The 20,801-nt window shown below is 34.1% G+C and overlaps 6 protein-coding genes across 9 annotated transcripts; 3 read left to right on the forward strand and 3 right to left on the reverse strand.

Annotated features, from left to right (window-relative positions):
- Nucleotides 1-2,006: 2,006 nt before the first annotated feature.
- Nucleotides 2,007-3,619, reverse strand: LOC9330219 (acyl-CoA-binding domain-containing protein 5). Of its 2 annotated transcripts, XR_002329736.1 has the most exons (6): nt 3,418-3,619; nt 2,824-3,080; nt 2,607-2,738; nt 2,467-2,533; nt 2,328-2,389; nt 2,007-2,243 (listed from the first exon to the last, which is right to left on the reverse strand). XR_002329736.1 is itself a non-coding variant. In XM_021014972.1 (3 exons), exons 1-3 carry the CDS (start codon nt 2,558-2,560, stop codon nt 2,148-2,150), a joined length of 252 nt encoding a protein of 83 aa, XP_020870631.1. In that variant the 5' UTR covers nt 2,561-2,567; the 3' UTR covers nt 2,007-2,147. The 2 variants fall into 2 exon arrangements, 1 of the variants encoding a protein (XP_020870631.1); XM_021014972.1 differs by lacking the exons at nt 2,607-2,738; nt 2,824-3,080; nt 3,418-3,619 and having other exon boundaries at nt 2,467-2,567.
- Nucleotides 3,620-3,818: 199 nt separating this feature from the next.
- LOC9330221 lies at nt 3,819-5,220 on the forward strand. Its single transcript, XM_021014023.1, has one exon. The coding sequence runs from the start codon at nt 4,062-4,064 to the stop codon at nt 4,947-4,949; it is 888 nt and encodes a 295-aa protein (XP_020869682.1). The 5' UTR covers nt 3,819-4,061; the 3' UTR covers nt 4,950-5,220.
- Nucleotides 5,221-6,301: 1,081 nt separating this feature from the next.
- Nucleotides 6,302-8,157, forward strand: LOC9327539 (ethylene-responsive transcription factor ERF117). The gene has a single exon (XM_002891431.2). The coding sequence runs from the start codon at nt 6,880-6,882 to the stop codon at nt 7,837-7,839; it is 960 nt and encodes a 319-aa protein (XP_002891477.1). The 5' UTR covers nt 6,302-6,879; the 3' UTR covers nt 7,840-8,157.
- On the reverse strand, nt 7,943-9,661 carry LOC9327540 (zinc finger protein CONSTANS-LIKE 8). Of its 3 annotated transcripts, none has more exons than XM_021014725.1 (3): nt 9,512-9,661; nt 8,484-9,282; nt 7,943-8,380 (listed from the first exon to the last, which is right to left on the reverse strand). In XM_021014725.1, exons 2-3 carry the CDS (start codon nt 9,270-9,272, stop codon nt 8,189-8,191), a joined length of 981 nt encoding a protein of 326 aa, XP_020870384.1. In that variant the 5' UTR covers nt 9,273-9,282; nt 9,512-9,661; the 3' UTR covers nt 7,943-8,188. The 3 variants fall into 3 exon arrangements, with proteins under 3 accessions (XP_020870384.1, XP_002894160.1, XP_020870385.1); XM_002894114.2 differs by having other exon boundaries at nt 9,388-9,660; XM_021014726.1 differs by having other exon boundaries at nt 7,943-8,374; nt 8,484-9,658.
- A 1,162-nt stretch (nt 9,662-10,823) lies between these two features.
- Nucleotides 10,824-12,428, reverse strand: LOC9330222 (NADH dehydrogenase [ubiquinone] 1 beta subcomplex subunit 10-A). The gene is made up of 3 exons (XM_021014953.1): nt 12,036-12,428; nt 11,729-11,788; nt 10,824-11,059 (listed from the first exon to the last, which is right to left on the reverse strand). The coding sequence occupies exons 1-2, from the start codon at nt 12,322-12,324 to the stop codon at nt 11,754-11,756; spliced, it is 324 nt and encodes a 107-aa protein (XP_020870612.1). The 5' UTR covers nt 12,325-12,428; the 3' UTR covers nt 10,824-11,059; nt 11,729-11,753.
- Nucleotides 12,429-19,948: 7,520 nt separating this feature from the next.
- On the forward strand, nt 19,949-20,765 carry LOC9327541. The gene is given in 2 exon segments (XM_002891433.2): nt 19,949-20,182; nt 20,184-20,765. Coding segments are annotated over 2 exon segments (546 nt in total). The 3' UTR covers nt 20,496-20,765.
- Nucleotides 20,766-20,801: the final 36 nt, after the last annotated feature.

Below are 20,801 nucleotides of genomic sequence, written 5' to 3' on the forward strand. Positions count from 1 at the left end.
CAGTTTTTCAGTGTTTTGGCGGGAAAAATATGCGGGATCAACTTTTCCCGCCAAAAAATATTTTGTATTTTGTGGACCGAATTTTGTTATATTTCCTTATATATTTGTGATATCTTTTATTAAAAGAAAGGTAATTTAGTCATTTTGTACATAAAAGGGGTATTTTTAAAAATGGACAGCCAAATGGGGCATTTTTGAAAAAGGGTATTAAAAAAGGGGCATTTTTGTGAGTCTCCCTAGAAATTTTAATGAAACAACTTCAAATATCGGCCGATCCATTTAAAACCCTAGCGACCCACGTTGATACTTGAATCTGATGTTGGAGGATTTCACTAAGTGATTTGTTGCTGTTAGTATTGTTAAATTTAGGTTGGTTATCTAGTTCTAGAGCCCAATATATTTCATGCACCAAAAATGTTTGATGCGATGTCTAAATCAATTTTGATAGAGTAAAATTAACCTTGTCAGTGAGAATTAAAATCATGAGACTAGAATTAAAGTCATGAGACTTCATGATTTTAGCGAACCCATTCCTAATGCTCACTACTCACTTATTTACAAATGAAGATATAGTAAATCTAAGTTATTAGTGAAGGTGGTCAAAACCTTTAGAGAATTTAATCTCATTTTAGTGATACGGGCTCTACGAAACCCATTATTTGTTTATCCATTTTTTTTTTTTTTTACAATTTTTCGATTTGTGCGTGTCATTTTTGCGCATAAATCATATGCTAATCTGCTCTGTATCATTTCAATTTATCGGATGTCCCCCAAAAATCTTAGTTTTTATTTTATTTTATTGTTATTCTTTGATCATATATTGATTATATAAATCGAGTATTTCTTTAACATTTGCTAAACCATTGCTTGCTATTGTCTAATTTCTACTTGTTTATCTTTTTTAGTTTCTTTGCTTAGTTTTATGTTTTTGCATTGCTTTTTTTCTTTTTACTTTGTAAGTAATTTCTACTTGTTTAACTTTAGAAACGAATAGCAAAACCAAATCTCCTTTTGTCTTGGCTTAATTCTACTCTATCATCTCTAGGCGTAACAATTTTGTTTTTATGGATTCGGCACTCATAATCATGGGAAAGAACATCAAACAACGAATTATCACGACCTAATAGGTCAGATTTGTTTCTAAATTATTTTTTCAAAAAAAAAAGAGAAAGATTTGTTTCTAGATTTTTATCCTTTCTTCAAGAATTTACCCCTTTCCCATTTCCTGCAATTCCCGACTTAGAGGATTGAGAAGGTACATTGACATAAGGGAAAACTTATTTAAATCCATTCAAAATCAATTCTGATAGTAACTATAGCACCATTAGAACGTTGAACACTCTTTGATCGCTTTGGAGTTTTAGAGACATCAAACAAAAACATGCACTAGATCTTATGAAGTTTTTGTTCTGTTAATTAAGACGGAGCAAACACAATTTCCACAACACTTGAATCTGCGATATAAGTTAACACGCCATCTTTGTGTATAGTTTTTTTTTTAGACTATTTGCGGACAAAAATCTGTTAATTATTCCACTGATCTCTTAAAAGAAACACTAATTAGAGCATGATTATTGGTAGTATCTTAGAAATAAATCTTATGAATATTTAAGTAATATATTTGTAAAAGTGATAGTTAAGAGATAGTATTTTTGGGTTAAAATTTTTGTGTGATTAATGGTAGGTTCTCATGCGGTTCTTAGAAAAAAAAATATTAATATAAAATAAAATTTATAATTATAGAAAATTTAATAATTGTTGCAAATTAAAAAAATTAAAACATGAGATACAATTTATAATGGGAAGATGATGCCATTTACAATGTAGAATTGTTTTGGATTTTTTTGTGTAAAAATAGAAGCCTTGGCGTAGATAAGAAATTGGAGATTTTAGTTGTAGGAAAGAAAAAGAAGCCTTGGAGATTTTTGTTGCAAGTAACTGTTTTTAGAGTAAAAAAGAAATAGAGGCGTTGGTATTTTTTTTGTTTGAAGTTTGTAAGAGGAAAAGAGTCTGAAACTTATTGATATTACAAAGCGATATTACATGGTCATATTTATAGTGGACTACACAAAACATATACATGGTTAAGAAGCAAAGTTACTTGTGGTACAAAGCAAAGTGAAACATGTGGTTACAATGAATACTTGTCATGTCCGTGAACAAAGTCTCCTGTTCTTATCTTCCCCACCAAAAACAAGCACTCCGGATCCAACCAGTGTAATGGAATGTCCACCACGTGAAGCCTAGAAAACATATAAGGTATATAACTAACTATCCAAAACAGCTACATATGGAGCGAGCAATAACTTAGATAACAGTTTTCTTACTGGAACATTCCCAGACACATCAATGACTCCACATAAATGTGTTTCCAAATCAATGAACCACACTGTAAGAAAAGAATTAAACAAACAAATAAGAATTTGAAAGAGCATCCAATCAGAAGCAAAGTTGGATATGGCTAACCTGACATGTTATCTGATGACTTCTTGGAGTGTCCCCCAATCAAAAGAAGCTTGTTTCCCCACTTAATCTGCCAAAATGCTTCAAGTTTAAACATTTTTTAAGTATTGATTACAAAATTCTTCTTCATGTAAAGGACTTACCATGCGGTGGTCTGAAATAGCAGAAAAAGCTTCCCGTAAACTGCTACCATCATCCTCTTGAATGTTCTCAGTACTTGATGATTCAGTTTTCAGTTTCAAACTCGACCAAGTCAAACTTCTAAGATCAAACACCTGATGAGTTGAGTTTTTCAAATTACCACAGATTCATGAAAACAAAAGGAAGATACAGACACAAAGAAGAAAACACAGAATTTACCTGGACATCAGATAAGTATCGGCCATTACGGCTTCCAGAGAACACACGAAAAGGTTTAGGGAGAAATTATCTCCAATTTAATCAAATGCTTAACCACAGACAAAAATCTAATCAATGACCTTGTAGCGAGCTGATGCTGGTGAGCCGGAAACAGGGAGTGGTGTCCATTCATCGTGAGCGAGATTTGAATGCCAATCACCAAAATCTATTTCTTTCCTGATGTCTTCCATTACCAAAGACTACGTCACAACTTCACTCTGCCATTTTTGAGAACAAAAGAGTTTTGATATCAATATGATTTAGCAATTGGATACAAGAAACTCTATAATCAAGTAGATGATACGACTTCTAAAATCCAGAACTGAGCTTATCACGATCCTATGGAAAAACACAAGCCAATTCTGTGAATTTCATAAAGCAAAAGAAAACAAAGCTAAATTTATGAAATTTCACGTTTAACACAGAAAATTTATACAATGAAAACGATTACCCTTTTTCCCCAATTCGACGAACCCTAATTTCCCAAATGTGAGGAACCCTAATTTTAAAAACAGAAAATCACATCAATTCACATAATCAGAGAGACATTCCTACCTTTACAAACCGATTGTCACCGATTTCGAATCGAAACTCGAAGATCTGTTGAATTTATCCCCGATTTCGAATCGAAGCGTCGGTGGGGATGATAATCTGTAGCAGGAACGATCGCCGGAGGTAAATAACGTCGGTTGTTCCTCCGATTTGCTTGAAATCAACTTCAGTTTCCATTTCATCTTTGAAATCGCGAAAGAAAGAGAGAGAAGAGAGAGAAGGGAGAAAATAAATTAAATTTGCTCTGAAACACAGACACGTGTATGGCTCTTAACTATTTTTTTGTGTCTTACCTAAGAAACGATCTTAGCATTAAAGCTTGTTTGAGATTTAATTATAATCATTTAATAGCTAAGATTTCCTTAAGAAAACATTAAGCAACTGCCGATAATGGTGGTCTAAATGCCTTTTGAGTCTAAATTACATGGTCCTTTCGTCTTCCTCATGGGAAAATGTTTTTTCGTATCCCTCCTGGGAAACTGAAGCAGCGTGTTTATTATGGGGCAGTAACTGAATAGTCTATTTTTTCTCTTTTCACACACTCACGTCAGTTCAGTTCCAATAATATATAAATATCTTCCCATTTTACATGTTATAAACAACAATATATTTGACAAAAAAAAAAAAAAAACAATATATTTGACAACATGGCTTCTGGACATCGTCAACAAAACAAGTTAGATGCCAAATTCAAAGCTATGTTTGAAACCGAAGACGAGAAGTTCCAGAAGCTTCTTGAATGCTTAGAGCCTCTAAGCGAGAACCAGGTACAAGTTGACAGCTTAACTCTATCCGATTTGAACAGTATCTTTTTAACTGCATGCCAAATGGTTAAACATGTCCAAGTCCTCACCAAAATTCCTTTTAAAGATGTACGCGATAGCGTGTTAGCCAAGGCAAACTCATTAGGGATTTGTCCTCCAAGTCACGAAATGAATCTTCGTCACATTTACGAAGTTTGTAAATGGATGAAAACCGAAGCCGGTATTGAAGCCGTTGTGGAAGTGCAACGCAGCGAGAAGCTAAAGAGGCGAGCCTCAGTAAAAGGGAGGACGGTTGCTGAATCGGCTATGATCAGAGCGTTTAACGCTCAGTTTGCTGAGTATAGCTCTGAGCTAAAGAAAGCTCGTGCGGCTTTGGAGAAAGAGAGTGATACTGGTGTTCGTATCCGAGACAAGTACTGGCCAGTTTCTACATTCGATGTAGCCATCAATATTATTCATGAAGAGTCAGTTCTTGATTTTTGTAGAAAAGAGGAAGTGAAATGTGGTTTATACAAGTATGTTGAAGGATTGATTGAACGTAAAACGGTGAGTTTTGCTTTACGTGAAGCCGATAATCTTCGGGCTGTTCTCAAGGAAATGGAAAGTTTTGAAGTTCCAGTTTCGTCCATGGATGGAAATTGTCTTGTTAGTGATAAGAGCAAAGATATTGGATCGGTGCTTGGTCATGGTGGAGAATCATCGTCTAAGAGAGAGAGACGTCTTACTTGTACGAAGAAAGATATTGGACCGGTGCTTGGTCATGGTAGATAAACATCTCTAAGAGGAAGAGGTCTTACTCGTAACCCGTAAGAAGTAGATTTGACTCATTAATGGGATTATGTGAAATGATCAAAATTATAAAATATGTTTTTTTGTTTCTTTAGTCTTTTTTTGTAACGTTTTTTCTATTTGTTGTACGGGTCACTATTAAAGTTTAATCTACTGTTTAATACAAAAATTAAAATGTGTTTCTAAACGCTCAAACTAGAAGGTCTCCACTTGATCGGATCATGTTGATCAAGTTTTGAAATTTCATTTTATATATTAGGATGCTAAAAATATATACTATGATGTAGTGCCTTAAAAAATATAATGATTTGAAAAATTAAACCTTTTAATATAACCAATTTTTTTTATACAAATATTTTTAGTAGAACAAGTGTGTTATTTTCTCATAATCTTAAGTTGAGAATTAAGAATAACCTATGAGATAGTGGATAGTCTCAAAATTACGTGTTCTCCGTACTTCGATGGTTGATTTGTCCATTTAAAATAAACAATTTTTAATTTAATAATTAATGTTGAGTCTAAAAATTATTCTCCGAGGAAAACATAGGTGTGATATTAACTGGATTTTTAGAACAAAGAGAAAAAAAAACGATTATATATCATCAGAGAATTCCCTATTTTTCTGTTTTTTGTACTAAATATTAACTTTCTTTTTCTCTCAAAAAGAATATTTTTTTGTAATTTTAGATATGGTTAGTTTCCGATTTTTTCCGTTAATATTTACTAAAGATTCATTAGTACTAAAGATTTACTTTTATGACTATATCTAACAAGGAAATATATTGGATCGGTGCTTGGTTATGGTGGAGAATCATCGTTTAAGAGGGAGAGACGTCTTACTTGAACGTAGAAAGATATTGGCCCAGTGCTTGGTCATGGTAGAGAAACATCGCCTAAGAGGAAGATACGTCTTACTCGTAACTCGTAAGAAGTAGATTTGACTCATTAATGGGAATATGTGAAAATGTAATACTGATCGAGATTATAAATGCTTTTTGATTTTCTTTTTTTTCTTTAGTCTCTTTTTTGTAACGGTTTTCTATTTGTTGTATGGGTCACTTTTAAAGTTTAATATACTGTTTAGAACAAAAATTGAATATGTTTTTATAAACGCTCAAACTGGAAGGTCTCAACTTGATCGGATCATGTTGATCAAGTTTTGAAATTTCAGTTTATATATTAAGATGCTAAATATATATACTATGATGTAGTGCCTTCAAAATATAATTATTTGAAAAATTAAACCTTTTAATATAACCATTTTTTTTTAACAAATATGTTAAATAGAACAAGTGTGTTTATTTTCTCATAATCTTAAGTTCAGAATTAAGAATAAACCCAGTTAATAACTAATGTTGAGTCTAAAAAATATTCTCCGAGAAATACAAAACATAGAAATTTTAAGTGTGATATTAACTGGGTTTTTACAACAAAAAAAAGAAAAAAAAAACGATTATATATCATCAAAGAATTCCCTATTTTCCTGTTTTTGTACTAAATATTAACTTTCTTTTTCTCTCAAAAATAATATTTTTGTAATTTTTAGATATGGTTAGTTTCCGATTTTATCGTTAAGATTTACTAAAATTTACTTTTATGACTATATCTAACAAGGAAATAAATAAAAAATAAAAAGTAAAACAAAACAATTCTCATTAACTATTAATAACGACGTCTTCTATGTTTCGTCTTCCTTAGCTTTGCCATAAGCTCCTTATTTTTTACACTCTCTCCACAACACACAAAAATACATAAGGTACGATGATCAATCTTAACTATGTTTTCTCTTCAGTTTTTTCTCCAATGTTTAGGTTTTCAATCTCTATCTCTATCACAAACTCAAAACTATATTTATTTTGTATTTTTAATATTTTTGTTCTAAGATTTTTGGAGTTTAGTCGGAGAGAGAACAATGATCAGTTTCAGAGAAGAGACCATCGATCTCAACTTGATTAAAACAGTTAATATAATCTGTAATGATCCCGACGCTACTGATTCCTCTAGCGACGATGAATCTATCTCCGGCAATAATCCTCGCCGTCAGATCAAACCAAAGCCACCAAAGCGTTACGTCTCAAAGATCTGTGTCCCGACGCTGATCAAAAGGTACGAGAACGTTTCGAATTCTACAGGGAATAAAGTAGCCGGAAACCGGAAATCGTCGTCGGGTTTCAAAGGCGTACGACGGAGGCCGTGGGGGAAATTTGCGGCGGAGATAAGAAATCCGTTTGAGAAGAAGAGAAAGTGGCTTGGAACGTTTCCTACTGAAGAAGAAGCAGCAGAGGCTTATCAGAGAAGTAAAAGAGAGTTTGATGAACGATTAGGTTTAGTTAAACCGGAAAGAGATGTAACCAGGCCTTGTGGTGTACGTAAACCTGAAGAGAAGGAAGTTACTGACAAGTCAAAATGCAAAAAGGTAAATAAGAGAATTGTTACTGAGACGCCATTCGGTTGTGGTTATAATGCTGATGAAGAAGAGGGAGTGATTGGTAAAATGTTGGAAGATCCGTTGATGACATCCTCGATTGCGGATATTTTTCGTGATTCGGTTGTTGAAGCAGATGATATTTGGGTGGATTACAATTCAGTGGAATTTAATTCGATTTTAGATGATCTAAAGTTAGATTTTGTGGAGAATATTGATAGTGTAGGCATGGAGAAAACATTCGGATTTAAGATTGGGGATAACACTAAGGTTAATCAACACACGAAAATCGTATCGACGATTGCAGATATTTTCGACGATCCGTTGTTAGATGATTTTAAGTTAGAAGATTTTCCGATGGATGATTTTGGATTATTAGGAGATCCAGAGGATGATGATTATAGTTGGTTTAATGGTACTACTGATTGGATCGATAAGTGTTTATGAATACTTTTTTGTGACACGGCTTAGTACAAATCATTGAGTTACAAGTTCTTGTAATTCGTTTTTGATTTTGATGGTTTTGTAACTAACTATTATATAAAAGAGATTATCTCATAAGAGAAGCTTTTACTAGTATGAACTTTAGTTTCTTAAACTGATTAAGAATAAAGTTGTAACCATGTCATTGTAGGGATAACATTCAAAAGCTATACCAACTTGCACGAACGAAATATGTTCCACACGAGCTTTTGTCCCTTTGGACTAGCTTCTGGTTTCGTTGCAATAGCCTTTTTTTTTTTTTTTTTTTTTATGACAAGAATTCATACAAAGCAGAATCAGCGAGAATTCGATTCTAAGAGTCCATGGCTAAAGATCTTCGGACAAATCGACCTTTTATTCTCGGCCTTTTGTCGGCGTTAACCTTTCTAACCTCGTACCTTATCTTCTTCTCGAACAAACGATTCTTCCTTTTATCTCTGTATCTCCAAACTCTAGCTTCTCTTTCACTTCTGTTGCTTACTCTCTTCTCCTCTATCCCCTGCAACTGAGACCCATTAGCATAAATTTTATACTTAAGGGTGACTTTGCACAATTTGAAACTATATATGGTAACATTTTTGTAAGAAAAAGTGAAAGTTGGAGCTTACTGGAGGAACTAACTGCAAGTTACTTGTGTTGTTAAATTCAGTTTGGTTTATTGGAGATTCTTGTTTATCCCAAGCTGCTATAACATTTTCGTAATTAAGTTTCAGTAACATGTTCCTCTGCCTTGCTTTATTCTCATAACAATCTTCAATTTCTTCTGTCTTTGCTGAAACCGTTATGACATTGTCGTAATCCTTCTTGCAGCTCATCAAATATTGCTCAGGACATGCTTCAGCTCCATCAGTTTTAACTTCTTCTTCATCTTCTCCATTGTAACAGAGATCCTCCTTTGCATCAATTTCATCTTCAAAGTTGAATTGTTTCGTCGTTTCTTCAGTACCATTGTGGTTGTTTAAGAAGAATCCCATCTCTGTGAATCCCTCAAACTCTGGCACAAGTGAAGTCATATCATCATCATTTGGTTCCGGTATGAAAAACATCACTTCGCCTCCAATCTCGGGAACACGAGGATCTTCTATTCTTCTCTCATCATCTATCTTTTCTTGTGGCTTTTTCTCACACCGGACTCTAGGTGTTCTTGCTTTTCTTCTGAACCCGCTGTGCCAAACCGGGTTTGATGTTGTTCCTCGAAGCACATAATTCGATATCTCATTTGTTCTAAGACAAACTCTCTCATGTTTTGTCGCCACATGGTTTGCAGAATGCACTGATTCATCACAAACATGGCACAAGAAAGCATCATCCGAAGCACAATACCAAACCGCGTGTTTGTTCTTACACAGTTCGCAAGCTCGTTGCTGCTTGACATCAGTTTGGTTCTCCCAAATCATAATTTAATTTCTGCACAAAACATGAAACAGAATTAAGAGAAGATATTAAATTAGAAGAAGAGACTTGACACAAAAGGAGCTTTATCAGGCAACAAACACAGTAATGGTTATATACTTTCTGAAATTTTGATATTTTGGTGACTTGTCATGGGCTAAGAAGAAGAAAGATCTTAAAGTGAGAAAAAGGGGACAATGAAGAAGACAAGGGCTAAAGAGGATGGAGAATAATGGGCACTGACAAAGGAGCCTGCTTAGGTAGGTATATAATAATCTTTTTCGTTGGGATCAGACAAAGACATTTTCCTTCAGAATCTAGAAGATTTTTCACTGACACTTCATTCTTAGCTCAAGTTCTTGACTCTTTTTCCACACATGCTTAATATTCTTGAATTTTAACATTCAAGTGTTAGTGAACATACTTATATAGAGCAGATTAGTCTTCAGAGAAGGTAGTGAAATTTGAGAAGGGTAAAAGACTTGTGAATTATTGAAGTTTGGCCATACCCATTTTTGTTAGGTTGTACAAGGAGAAAAGACACTGTAGTGATGAATTGGCATCATGTACCGAAGTTGATCCAAATCTTTGCGATCTTATTGGTCAGACTTGGATTATGTTTTTGGGTCTTTTACGGGTTCTTTTCCTTACCCATTCTCTAAGTTTTATCTTTTTGTTTGTGAGTCTTTTGTTTTCTGACTCATTTTGTCTGTGGTCCTTACCTGTCTTTATCACCATTTAACATATGGTAACAGGACTCCATAAAAGTTTGAACTACTATGAGGTTAATATAACTTTCATGAATTATTTCAGAATAGAATCCATTTAGACAATACTAAAGAAGTAAAGATTTTCCTACAGTTTTGAAATGAAGGGAAAGTATTGAGTTTTTTTTTTCCCCATAGTATTGAGTTTTTACAGTTAACTCTTTCTTTGTTTTATCAGATAAGGTCTTAATAACATACTAGTATTTTGGCCCCTGCTATGCAGGGCCATAATTTATTTTAAAATTAAAATTGTAATAAAAATGGATATTCAAAGTTGGTTTGGTGAAACTGAGTGAAAGAACAATTGTGATAAATAATTGAGATATATATGGTGATTTGGAGAAGAGTAGTTGATAAAAGTTATGAAAATGAGAAATTTATTTGAGGATCGTGCAAAACAAAGAACTCAAGATCGTGGTTTCTTTTTTTGTGAAAAAGTGTCGATAAGAAAATATTTAAATGAAATATAAAAAAAAATTGTGTAGAAATTGTGAAGGACCCAATTGTGAATGGTCGTAAATTAAGGATTGAAAAAGAGGAGAGAAGCCGTTGCTGAAAAAGTGGTAAGTTTTTTATTTTTTGTCAAAAAAATATCTATTAAATAATAATAGTAGAATTGGTTTACGAAAGTGAAAGAGCAAAATTTGAGACTTAAACCCACGTGGTAGAAGGAGAGACTTGCAGTTTTTGAAAAGTGACTGTTGATTTAGTATAATTAGATATATTGCAAGCAGAAGACTTATATAATTTACATGTCAGATAAATCAAAATAAGGCAGAGAGACTAGAGTTGTGCTTAGTAAAAAGGTACTTCATTATTTCGAGAAACAGGGACTCAATGTACAACAAGCCAAAAAGGATATAAATTATTTGAAAAACCGAAGCTGAGCTTAACTAATTGGAAGTCCTAAGTCCAATTAGTAAAATATGTATTACGAAAACAGAAAAGCATAAATCAAGTAACAACCTTGATGTGGAGCATTAACTTGCATCAGAGACTCCATTCATGTCTGGTAATTCACTCACCTGTGTCATTGGAGCAAGAAGAAACCTTTTAAATCTTTGAACCAAATACACAAATCATCATATCCAATTTGAACTGAGAGATTTTGACTACAGGCCTTAACCCTAGTGGAACTATTGTTTATACCAATTAAAACCTAAATGTTGGAACTCTATCCTTCTTCATACAGTCCAAAACATGTCCCATCTCTTTAAATTCATCCATGAAATTCCGTGACTAGGTTTAGCTCTGTTGCAGATTAAAGAAGGACGCAATTGCAAGCAGATTGGTATCTATCATATCGGCCCATATGTCCCCAGAATTGAGTCACTCCAGATCTATCAATTTCATTTCTATACAGTCCAAAACATGTCCTGTCTCTAAAACCACCAATGAAAATCCATGACTAAGCAGATTGATATCGATAATTCACCAGTGCGTCAACAACTTCGGCAAAACTAAGTCACTCTAAGAACTGATCAATTCAAACATATAAATATTCAAACGTCCATGTTCCAATATTCTCCCAACAGTAAAAACTACAAAACGATTCATATAATAGGTCCAGTTATAAGATACTCTACAAAAGGAATGCTAAAAAGTCTAACCTTTATCTTCTTCAACATATTAACAAGTATTGGTCAAGTGCTTCTAAGCAATACACACTCCATAAATCAACACCAGTTACTTACCTAAGATCAGTCACGCACACAACATTTATTCAGCTTCTTCAACAGCTACTGGCTTAGGACCTGATTTGACAAAATCAATACAACAAAATTGTTCAATACATATATCTAAAGAAAGAATCAAATTCAAATCCAAATCCAATTTGAGACCACTCTACATCAAATTAAAATCCAATTCATTCAAAGACACTAAAGAGTAACTTATGAGTTCAAATTTCAAAGACTAAGGAGAAAACAAAACCCTAAGAATTTTAATTGAAGAAGCATTTCAGTATTTCACCAGTGTGAGAGAGAACGCCGGAAAACTCACCGTGGAGAGAGATAGGACGGTGGTCTTTGCCCCAACCGACGCCGCGAGTGGCGTCAAGATACTGCTGAACAAGATGACGACACTTCTGGTAATGGTTAACGCCTTCGACGCGGTAACACCATTTGACCTTCTCGCGCAAGATCTTAGCCTTCTCGATTTGGATCCATTTCTCACGAACAATGTGTTCTCTCCTCTCCACCATCGCAACCGGATCCTTGTACGGATTCTCCGGATCGAATCCATCCGGCGGCGACTCTTCGAACTCCGGCAATCCCTTCTTCCTCCCCATCGGATTTTTGATTTCTGTTTCTGCGATTGCTTTTTCTGACTGATGTAATGTTTTGTTTTTATTTTGGGCTTTCAATTCTCTAAATGGGCCTCCATCCCGGCCCAGATAAAGCTTGGTAAGTTCATGATTATATATACTACAACTATTTTTTGGGTTTTCAAAGATACACTTAATAATCAACACTCTTTTTTTTTAATTTTGAAAATTTGAGTTTAGTTTAGCTAAGTGGTAAATCTCAGATAAATAGCCTGGAAACCCTAAAATACTCTATTGAAACTTACAATTTGTTTTAATACAGTAAAACCTCTATAAATTAATAATGTTGGGACCAAGAAATTTTATTAATTTAGAGAAGTATTAATTTATCGATAAATTAATAATTATTAATTTATAGAGAGATTTTCCTAATTTTGTAATTTCTTAAAAAATTGCTATCTAAAAATATATTTCTTTTCTTTATAAGCAATATTTTTTTTTAAAACCAATTGCAAGTGGAGAGCAATTATTAAGTTTAAAAAAAAACACAAACTTTTTTCGAATAATAGAGCCATATTTCATTAATTTTTTTACATATATTTTAAATATATATCATAGTAATTCATATATGACATATATAAATTTATATCATGAAATATGGCTCTATTATCTTGAACATTATGTATCAACATGTAACTAAAGTATAAAATAAGTATCTTGAAATTTCTAAGAAATTATGAATGTTATGAATCATAGATGAAAGTTTTTGAAACATAGAAATTCGAAAATCGATGTTATCGGTAACAAGAAAAAAGTTTAAATTTTTTTCTTTTTCCTTTCTTCTTCTAGTTAATGGGTTAAAAACTTGATTAAACAAAAAAAAATACCCATTTTAGTATTGTATTGAAGATCCGTAATTTTAAAATTGTCAAAATTTAAAATTAGAAAATTGGTTAGAGCCCCTCGTGGGCTCTTAGCATTCAAATTGGTCTAAATGGACAAATCTAATTTCAAAGGTCCTTTATTTCTAATTCGGCCCACTAAAGGCTTAGACTAGGTCCATAAATTGATTTAGGTCTTGCCTCTCTCTTTAATTTCTTCCAAAAATCTCGATGCATTAAATAAGGAAAAGAGTGGAAAACGATGAGAAAAATAAATAAATGATAAGACTCTTGTGCCCTAAGCCATAATATAAAAGACTCTCATAAATACCTTCTTCCTAAGCTGTCTAGGATTTTATCCGCTCTCAACTTTCTCTTTTTAATTAAAGAAACTAGATTTTAACCCGCGGTACACCGCGGGGCTATACTTTAAACAAAAGTTTGAAAATTATCTATAGATATAACCTATTGTTTTGTTTGGTTAAATATACTTACATATGTATATATTATATATATTACCCCGCGATACTTCGGGTCGATTTTTTATAACAATAATTTTTAAATTTTAAGTTGTATTTTTTTGTTAATATTATTTATTTTATTTAGTGTTTAAGATTATATAACTTTATTTGATTGTTAATCCTAGGATTTCACCCGTAGTATACCGTCCCGTATTAATATCGACCCAAACCCGTCCCACCATATAACCCGTCCCATGAAATTAAACATCATTTTGTTATATTTCTTTTTAATAATATTTTTATTTAAAAACATATACAATTCGAGTCAATTTATAAGTTTGCTTTAAAAAACATATAGTTGTAATGTTTTTATTATAATAAAGTAATAATATATAGATGTTGCTTACTATAGTTATAATCAAAACCAACTAAAAATCTAAGTTTAGTGTTGATTATGAATCATAGTCACGACCAAAAAAAAATTAATCAAATACAATTAGTGTAAATTAACTAATTAAGAAAACAAACAGAAATATAACAAAACTTGCTTTAAAATCGTTAACAAAAAAAGGAAACATCATATTTAAGCAAGATCTTTGGAGCCAAAATCTTTTTTTCATATCTTTTATTTAATTTTCCAAATCTTAAGAATTAAATCCAGTGGCATTCCATTGTAAATAGTAGTGAAAGCCAGAATTTATTTCATAATTGTATTCAAAAATGTATATATAGATTTTCACGTTTCCAATGAAAAAAAGATTTACTCTCAACGTTTGGCAAACTGAGATTTCATTCTCATGGTTTGACAGTTAAAGTTTATTATGACGAAAATACTCCTAATGAATTAAACCAAACAACACAGTTACTTTCGGTTTAGTTACTTTTTCTTTTCTTTGCGGTTTGGTTTTTGAATTAAAAAAAAAAAAACAATTACGAAGAAAAGGAAGAAGAAGAACGAGAGAGACTTGAGCCATACTTTGGCTTCTTGTTAGAAAAAAAAACCCCAAATTGAATTGAAAGGGGAATCTAGGGTTTACTCAATAATCGAGATGGCTCCCAAATCAAGCGACGGCGAGGCCAAGGATGGATCTTCAAGCGAAACCCAATCGACAGAGTACATGGAAATTTCCACGGGCGATGAATCTTCTATGCTGGGGAAGCGCAAGGTTGAAACCCCCATCCTGGAGGATCTCAGTGAAAACGAAGGCGACATAGAAGGTGTCGACGATGATAGTGATTCCGAATGGGATAAGGATAGCTTCGATGGTCTGGAATATCATTCCTGGGATGATCAGAAGGAGTATATCGACAAATATTTTGAGAAGAGGGCCCGTTTTTACAAGCGCACGGTCATCGAAACCAAAGTATGATCATCATTTTCATCTCTATACGTATCGAATTTTGAGTCTTTTATTGATTGGGTCATATAAAATCAAGTAACATTGTTGTAGTTAAATTTTTTGTTTTGGTTTTAGGGTTTTTTTGAGGCAACTGACGAATTCCCACCTTACCTTTTGGCTGGAATTGCTACAGTCCCTGGATGACCTTGAGGAAGGTTTGACCGTTCGTCAGTTTTTAGCAAACATGACATCTCTGTGTCTTGACAAATATAACAAACGAAAGGTAACATCTCTAGTTTGACTTTCAGAGTCCTAGGCAATATGAGATGAGCCATTCTTGTCTCTTGTTTTCGGGGATTCAATGTGAAGTTGGAGCATGTTTTGAGGGCTAATTTCAACCCAGGGGGCAGGACAACATACTACATCACATTTGCTGCTAGAGAGTCTGATTCTCCTGATGCACCTCTAGTGGAATATCAAGTTAAGGTGGATTGGTCTGCGGGCAATACTTATCCCATCCTTTGCAGACCCACTTCTCCACCAAAACTAGTTGAAGGTAGCCGAGGAGATCTGATGCGGTCATCAACCCAAGAACCAACCATGGAGAAGATTATGGGCGAGAAACAACAACCCAGGAGCAGCCAAGTGGGAATTTTAACCAAGTTTTATCCAAAACTTCAGGACAAAGCCAATTCAGCCTACCCGAGAAGACCCCTCAGCATTTTTCAGTCCAGACGAAGGCCAAGATCAATTCCTCCTGCCCAGAGATCACTTGGAATACATTCTCAGCTCAACTACCGACAACCACGAAGAAGAATCAGCCCAAACGGAGTTCACACGAAGGAGTTATTCAATTTTCAAACGGGATGATCCCCAACGAACTCGGTTTGGACCTACGTGCAGTTATTGGAGGATTCCGACCAAACCAGAAGGCGTTAAGATACAAAGTGAATTTTCGTACACTCTTGACTCATCAGAGGAGCTTTTCGAATTGGAGTCAAGTCAATACCGATTTTGGTTTAGAAGATATTAATTTTCTAAACCAGATGATGCTCAGCTTGCCTTATTTGGAAGCTGACGGGTTTAATTACTTGCAAACCAAACTTTAGCGTCCAGGAGAGTTTCTATTACAACTAGAGACTCCTAAGATCACCTCAAGCTTCATTCTCAGCCCTTGGATCAAGTGGATTCAATCTTTCCTAATCATACACCAAGAGTTACCATATATGGACCCGAGAGCATTCAAAGCCCAACCCCAACGTCTATGGAATCATCCAGAAGCTGTCAAGATACAAGATCCCACGAATTACTCCTTTTGGCCTAAGCATTCAAAGCCTAACGGCTAATATTCTTTCAAGGCACATCTCCACTTGATTTCTTTGATTTATTTCGTGTATTGCTTTCCTATTTTGAGTCATGAGACTGTTGTACCAATCCTAGAGTCGAGCCTATATAAGCTCAAGTCATTTCTTTGTAAAAACCACCCTTGATCAATTTTAAAGTAATAAGAAACATTTTCTTCTTGTCAAAGTTCGAGTCTTTGTCGTTTATTCATTAGTCTTAAGTGAGTGAGTCTCTTCGGCCTATTTGAATCTGCGGATTAAGTTTGTTGATAAGTTCAACATCCTTCTTTCGTTCATTGATCGAGTGAGTCGATTAAGTTGGCTCTACTCTTTAGTTTATTTCTTCGTAATCTACTCTACTCTGTTTGTCTTTATGCATTGTATTCCCTTTTTTCGGGCAGTTATATTATGAATGAATGAACTTTTTATTGTTTGCAGATAACATGTATGAAATACGTATGGTTTTGTGTACGTACACTGGTTTTGTACATAGCGGATTAAACTAGTAAAACGTACGACCACTTAGTATATTTCAACAAGTATGAAAGACTTTGTCTCTGGTGTACGTACACTAAAAAAGTACATAGCGTAAAACTAATATTACGTACATAGCCGATTAAACTAGTAAAATATACGACCACTTAGTATATTTCAACAAGTATGAAAGACTTTGTCTCTGGTGTACGTACACTAAATACGTACATAGCTGATTAAACTAGTAAAACGTACACAGACAATATATTTTAATAATGGCGTATAGCTGTACGTACAAGTAGCATATATTTTATTATTCATAGTTTTATTTGAAAAGAACAATAACTTTATATAGTTTAAGAAACAATACACTTCGTAAGCCTCAGCTGCGGTAACTAGCCGATGATCATTCAGTGACCCACTTGCTGAAGCTCTAATACCACACTCGAGAACATCATCCCCAGTGACTTTGTCTATACCATTAAGATTGGTATCCATGTACGTAACAAAATCACTTTCGCAGCATGTATCTTGTACACAGTCTCTAGTGTACGTACATTGGTACAAACCATGTTGACACGTACGTGTTGGAGTCACGGTTGGTGTACTGTCACCCAAATGAGAAAAGTTATCTCCGCCAGGTACACGATGACTTGTGTACGTACACTCTGCCAATAGACGACTGAATTCCCCTGGATGTTGAACCGTTTGTTGAGTGAGAATGACGTTCTCCTCAACATTCCCTATTCCATATTCTTCAACAATTACATCGTTCCACTTGTTGTAATCGTAATCTTCGCCAGTACCTTCACTACCGTCTATAGTAGGATCGAGGGTACTTCCCCCCATAGATCTATCATCACCCTGATAATCATCATACCCAGCACCATCTTCGTTTTCCTCCTCCTCTTCTTCATCCTCATATGTTTTATCGTATTCAACGTCGTCTTGCTCATCTACGGCCTCATTATTTCCATCTACATTTGAAGCCGCTACGATGGGATTTGGTGTTGTTGCACTCCCACACACACGGTAACTCTCACCATCGTCACCATCGGTCCTAGGGACAGTATTCCCGAGTGCCTTGACGGTTGTAATGAAAGAGACAAACAAGGTGACACTAAGATCCCCACCACGAATCAAAAAGAAGGTATTCAGGCTCATTTGATTGTTAATGTAGACAGGAGGGCGTTTACTTTCTATCATCACTGACATCTTTCCCGGCATCCAGTAACTAATTATTGGATTGCATTCGGTGGACTTCAAACTGAAAACCTCGCATAATGTACGTACAAATTCCGTGTACGTCATGTTTTCCTTAACACGTACACAACGACCAAACTAGCCTTCCCATGGTTCAAATTTCCATTCTTCTTCTTTGCATCTCCACTCACCCACCATAGTAAATACGGGAATATCCATTACCCACCTGCATCATAAATTCAGCAGAACCCCATTAAATGCAAATGAAAGCATGATTATATCTACAAAAAACAAAAAGAATTCCCAACTACACACTTATATACATAAATCTATCCTCATTTAGCATTTTCAACTAAAAAAATTGGAAATAAAAATATTCTGGGTTTTTATATAAAAACAATGTTGATTTCGAACACAATCAAGACGCTAGTGTGTTATAATAAAAAACTTCTTAACTAATTTCATTACTTACACGATCAATGCTTGTCTTGGCTCCAAACTTTGTAAATCAAGAAGATCAAAACTTCTCCAGCATCACATTCGTTCAAAATAATTTGTTTGTTTGATGGATCATGTTTGTCTCTTACAACTCCTTCAGCAAATAGCTCAGCTAGTCCATCAACATGTTTGATGTCCGCATCATACGACCTCTCCAAACAGTTACATCCTAAAAATGCCTAAATCACATAAGTCTTATACTATGTACGTACACAAAAATATTTACTGGAGCGTACATGGTACAACATTAATTTAATTTTTTGACATCAAAATTAAGTTATTATGTCAGTTATTTGTATGACTGTATTTTTTTCATATGTTGTTCATACATGATTTGAATGTTTTGTTTTTATAGTCAAAAAATATTTGAAACGTAAATATACAAATTATTTAGATATTTACGTACATATATACACACACATTACTACCGTGTACGTACACATTATTACCGTGTACGTATATATTATTACCGTTACGCACATATGTGTATATGATATTGCTAATCGTGAATAGTCTTCGATAATAATAAATAAAATATTATTTAAAATAGAAATAAAAATATGAAAATGGGTCTTATAGAAAAAAAAAGAATTTTAACTAAAAATATAAAAACAATATATATTTATAAAATGGAAAAGCGAATCATCTACTGACAAGTGTTTAAGATTTTAAACCACACACGGCTCTGTGTCACGTTAAAACATACTATTCCTCAATGTTTTTCTTTAGTTGTGAGGTTTGTTTCTACTGCTTCTCGTATTAGACATATGATTATGTAAATTGCGTAACTGAGCTGGAGTTTTGTGAGTCTCATTAGAGTCAATTTGTGTGTTGATCATAGTTGATTTCAATTATTTACTGAAAACAAATTATTAATATTTTTTTAATTGAGTTTGTAGAAAACTTGTATGAAATTGGTAAGATATTTTTGGTAGAAATATGTCCTTATTTGAGTTTTTTCTATTTACGTGTATGTAGTTTACGGTATACACAGTATTGATTATAAAATGGATATGTACTTCAGTTATATCATGTACTATTGTGGAGACGGTGTACGTAATATTTATAGAGTTTGTATTTTAGTTTTTCGACTTCAAAATACGCTAATATAAACTAGATTTACAAAATCAATAAATAAATTAAATGTAAAAAAACAAAAGATTATAAGAAAATTATGAACAGTCAATCGCATAACTGAACCGCATAACTGAACCGTGTACAGTGTACGTAACTGAACCGTACAGTGAACAGTACATCGCATAACTGAACTGCATAACTAAACCGGAACAGTGTACATAACTGAACCGCATAACTGAACCGTACAGTGAACAGTATATCGATACGCTGGCAGGGGTAAAATGGTCAGATTTTGGCTAAATTGTCAAAACTTGAAAGTCAATTCTCACTTTGCCAAAACATAAAATTAAAACTTGGTCTTATGCCAAAACATGCAATTTAACTCTGCCATCAAAGCTGAAGCAGCTCCTTCTGTTATTACGATTCTGAATAAACATGAGAAAGACATGACAAATCAAAAAATATCTGATCCGATGGAGATATTGGAAGGATTGGCTGTTCGTCTTCATAGGATTGAAGGAAAGGTGAATCAGATGGAAGAAAAGATGGACATGTTGATCTCATTGATTAGGTCAAATAATGAAGTTAAAATTGGCTTTGTAAAGGCCGAGGCAGAGAGCATGTTTGAGGATGAATCATCCTTTGATGATGAACCTTATAGCCGTTTTGGTCCTTTTGTCGGTGGTCGTGGTGTTGGTCCTTTTGTCGGTGGTCGTGGTGTTGGTCCTTTTGTCGGTGGTCGTGGTGATGATCCTTTTGTCTTTGGCCATGGTGGTGATCCTTTTGTCTTTGGCCGTGGTGGTGGTCCTTTTGTCGGTGGTCGTGGTCTCTTTGTCGGTGGTCGTTATGCTGGTGGTCGTTGTGGCGGTCAAGGATTTTGTGGAGCTTGTTGAGGTTTTAGGTGGCGGAGGAAGATAGAGACCTACTTTTGCTACTCAGTTTGAGCTTCTTTTTTTTTTTTTGTTTATTTTGTGGCAGTTTTGGCGGTTTAACTTGTGATATAATGCAACCTTTTCAATAGTTAGGTTTTTTCTTATGTTCTATAGTTATGGTTTTGTCTGAATGTTAAAGTCCTCAATTTTGAGTGCTTTTGGTGTTAGATAAACACAATGAAAACAGGTTTATTTCTTATGAAAAGAGGCAAGAAATATGTGTTTATCTCTGATGAATGGCATATTCTTATTATTATTGTGTTTATGTCTCAGCAATTAGTGCTTTATATAA

The sequence above is a fragment of the Arabidopsis lyrata genome (assembly GCF_000004255.2).
Source record: "Arabidopsis lyrata subsp. lyrata unplaced genomic scaffold ARALYscaffold_1, whole genome shotgun sequence".
NCBI lineage: Eukaryota > Viridiplantae > Streptophyta > Magnoliopsida > Brassicales > Brassicaceae > Arabidopsis > Arabidopsis lyrata.

What these genes read in the sequence shown, in the direction of transcription:
- LOC9330219 (XM_021014972.1), bottom strand. Translation starts at nt 2,560, where the DNA reads ATGTTTAAACTTGAAGCATTTTGGCAGATTAAGTGGGGAAACAAGCTT. An exon ending in GTCATCAGATAACATGTCAG is followed by an intron (nt 2,390 to 2,466) that starts GTTAGCCATATC and finishes CTTTTCTTACAG; the next exon opens with TGTGGTTCATTGATTTGGAA. An exon ending in ATGTGTCTGGGAATGTTCCA is followed by an intron (nt 2,244 to 2,327) that starts GTAAGAAAACTG and finishes TATGTTTTCTAG; the next exon opens with GCTTCACGTGGTGGACATTC.
- LOC9330221 (XM_021014023.1), top strand. Translation starts at nt 4,062, where the DNA reads ATGGCTTCTGGACATCGTCAACAAAACAAGTTAGATGCCAAATTCAAA.
- LOC9327539 (XM_002891431.2), top strand. Translation starts at nt 6,880, where the DNA reads ATGATCAGTTTCAGAGAAGAGACCATCGATCTCAACTTGATTAAAACA.
- LOC9327540 (XM_021014725.1), bottom strand. Translation starts at nt 9,272, where the DNA reads ATGATTTGGGAGAACCAAACTGATGTCAAGCAGCAACGAGCTTGCGAA. An exon ending in ACTTGCAGTTAGTTCCTCCA is followed by an intron (nt 8,381 to 8,483) that starts GTAAGCTCCAAC and finishes AATGGGTCTCAG; the next exon opens with TTGCAGGGGATAGAGGAGAA.
- LOC9330222 (XM_021014953.1), bottom strand. Translation starts at nt 12,324, where the DNA reads ATGGGGAGGAAGAAGGGATTGCCGGAGTTCGAAGAGTCGCCGCCGGAT. An exon ending in CCGTCCTATCTCTCTCCACG is followed by an intron (nt 11,789 to 12,035) that starts GTGAGTTTTCCG and finishes TTGTCAAATCAG; the next exon opens with GTCCTAAGCCAGTAGCTGTT.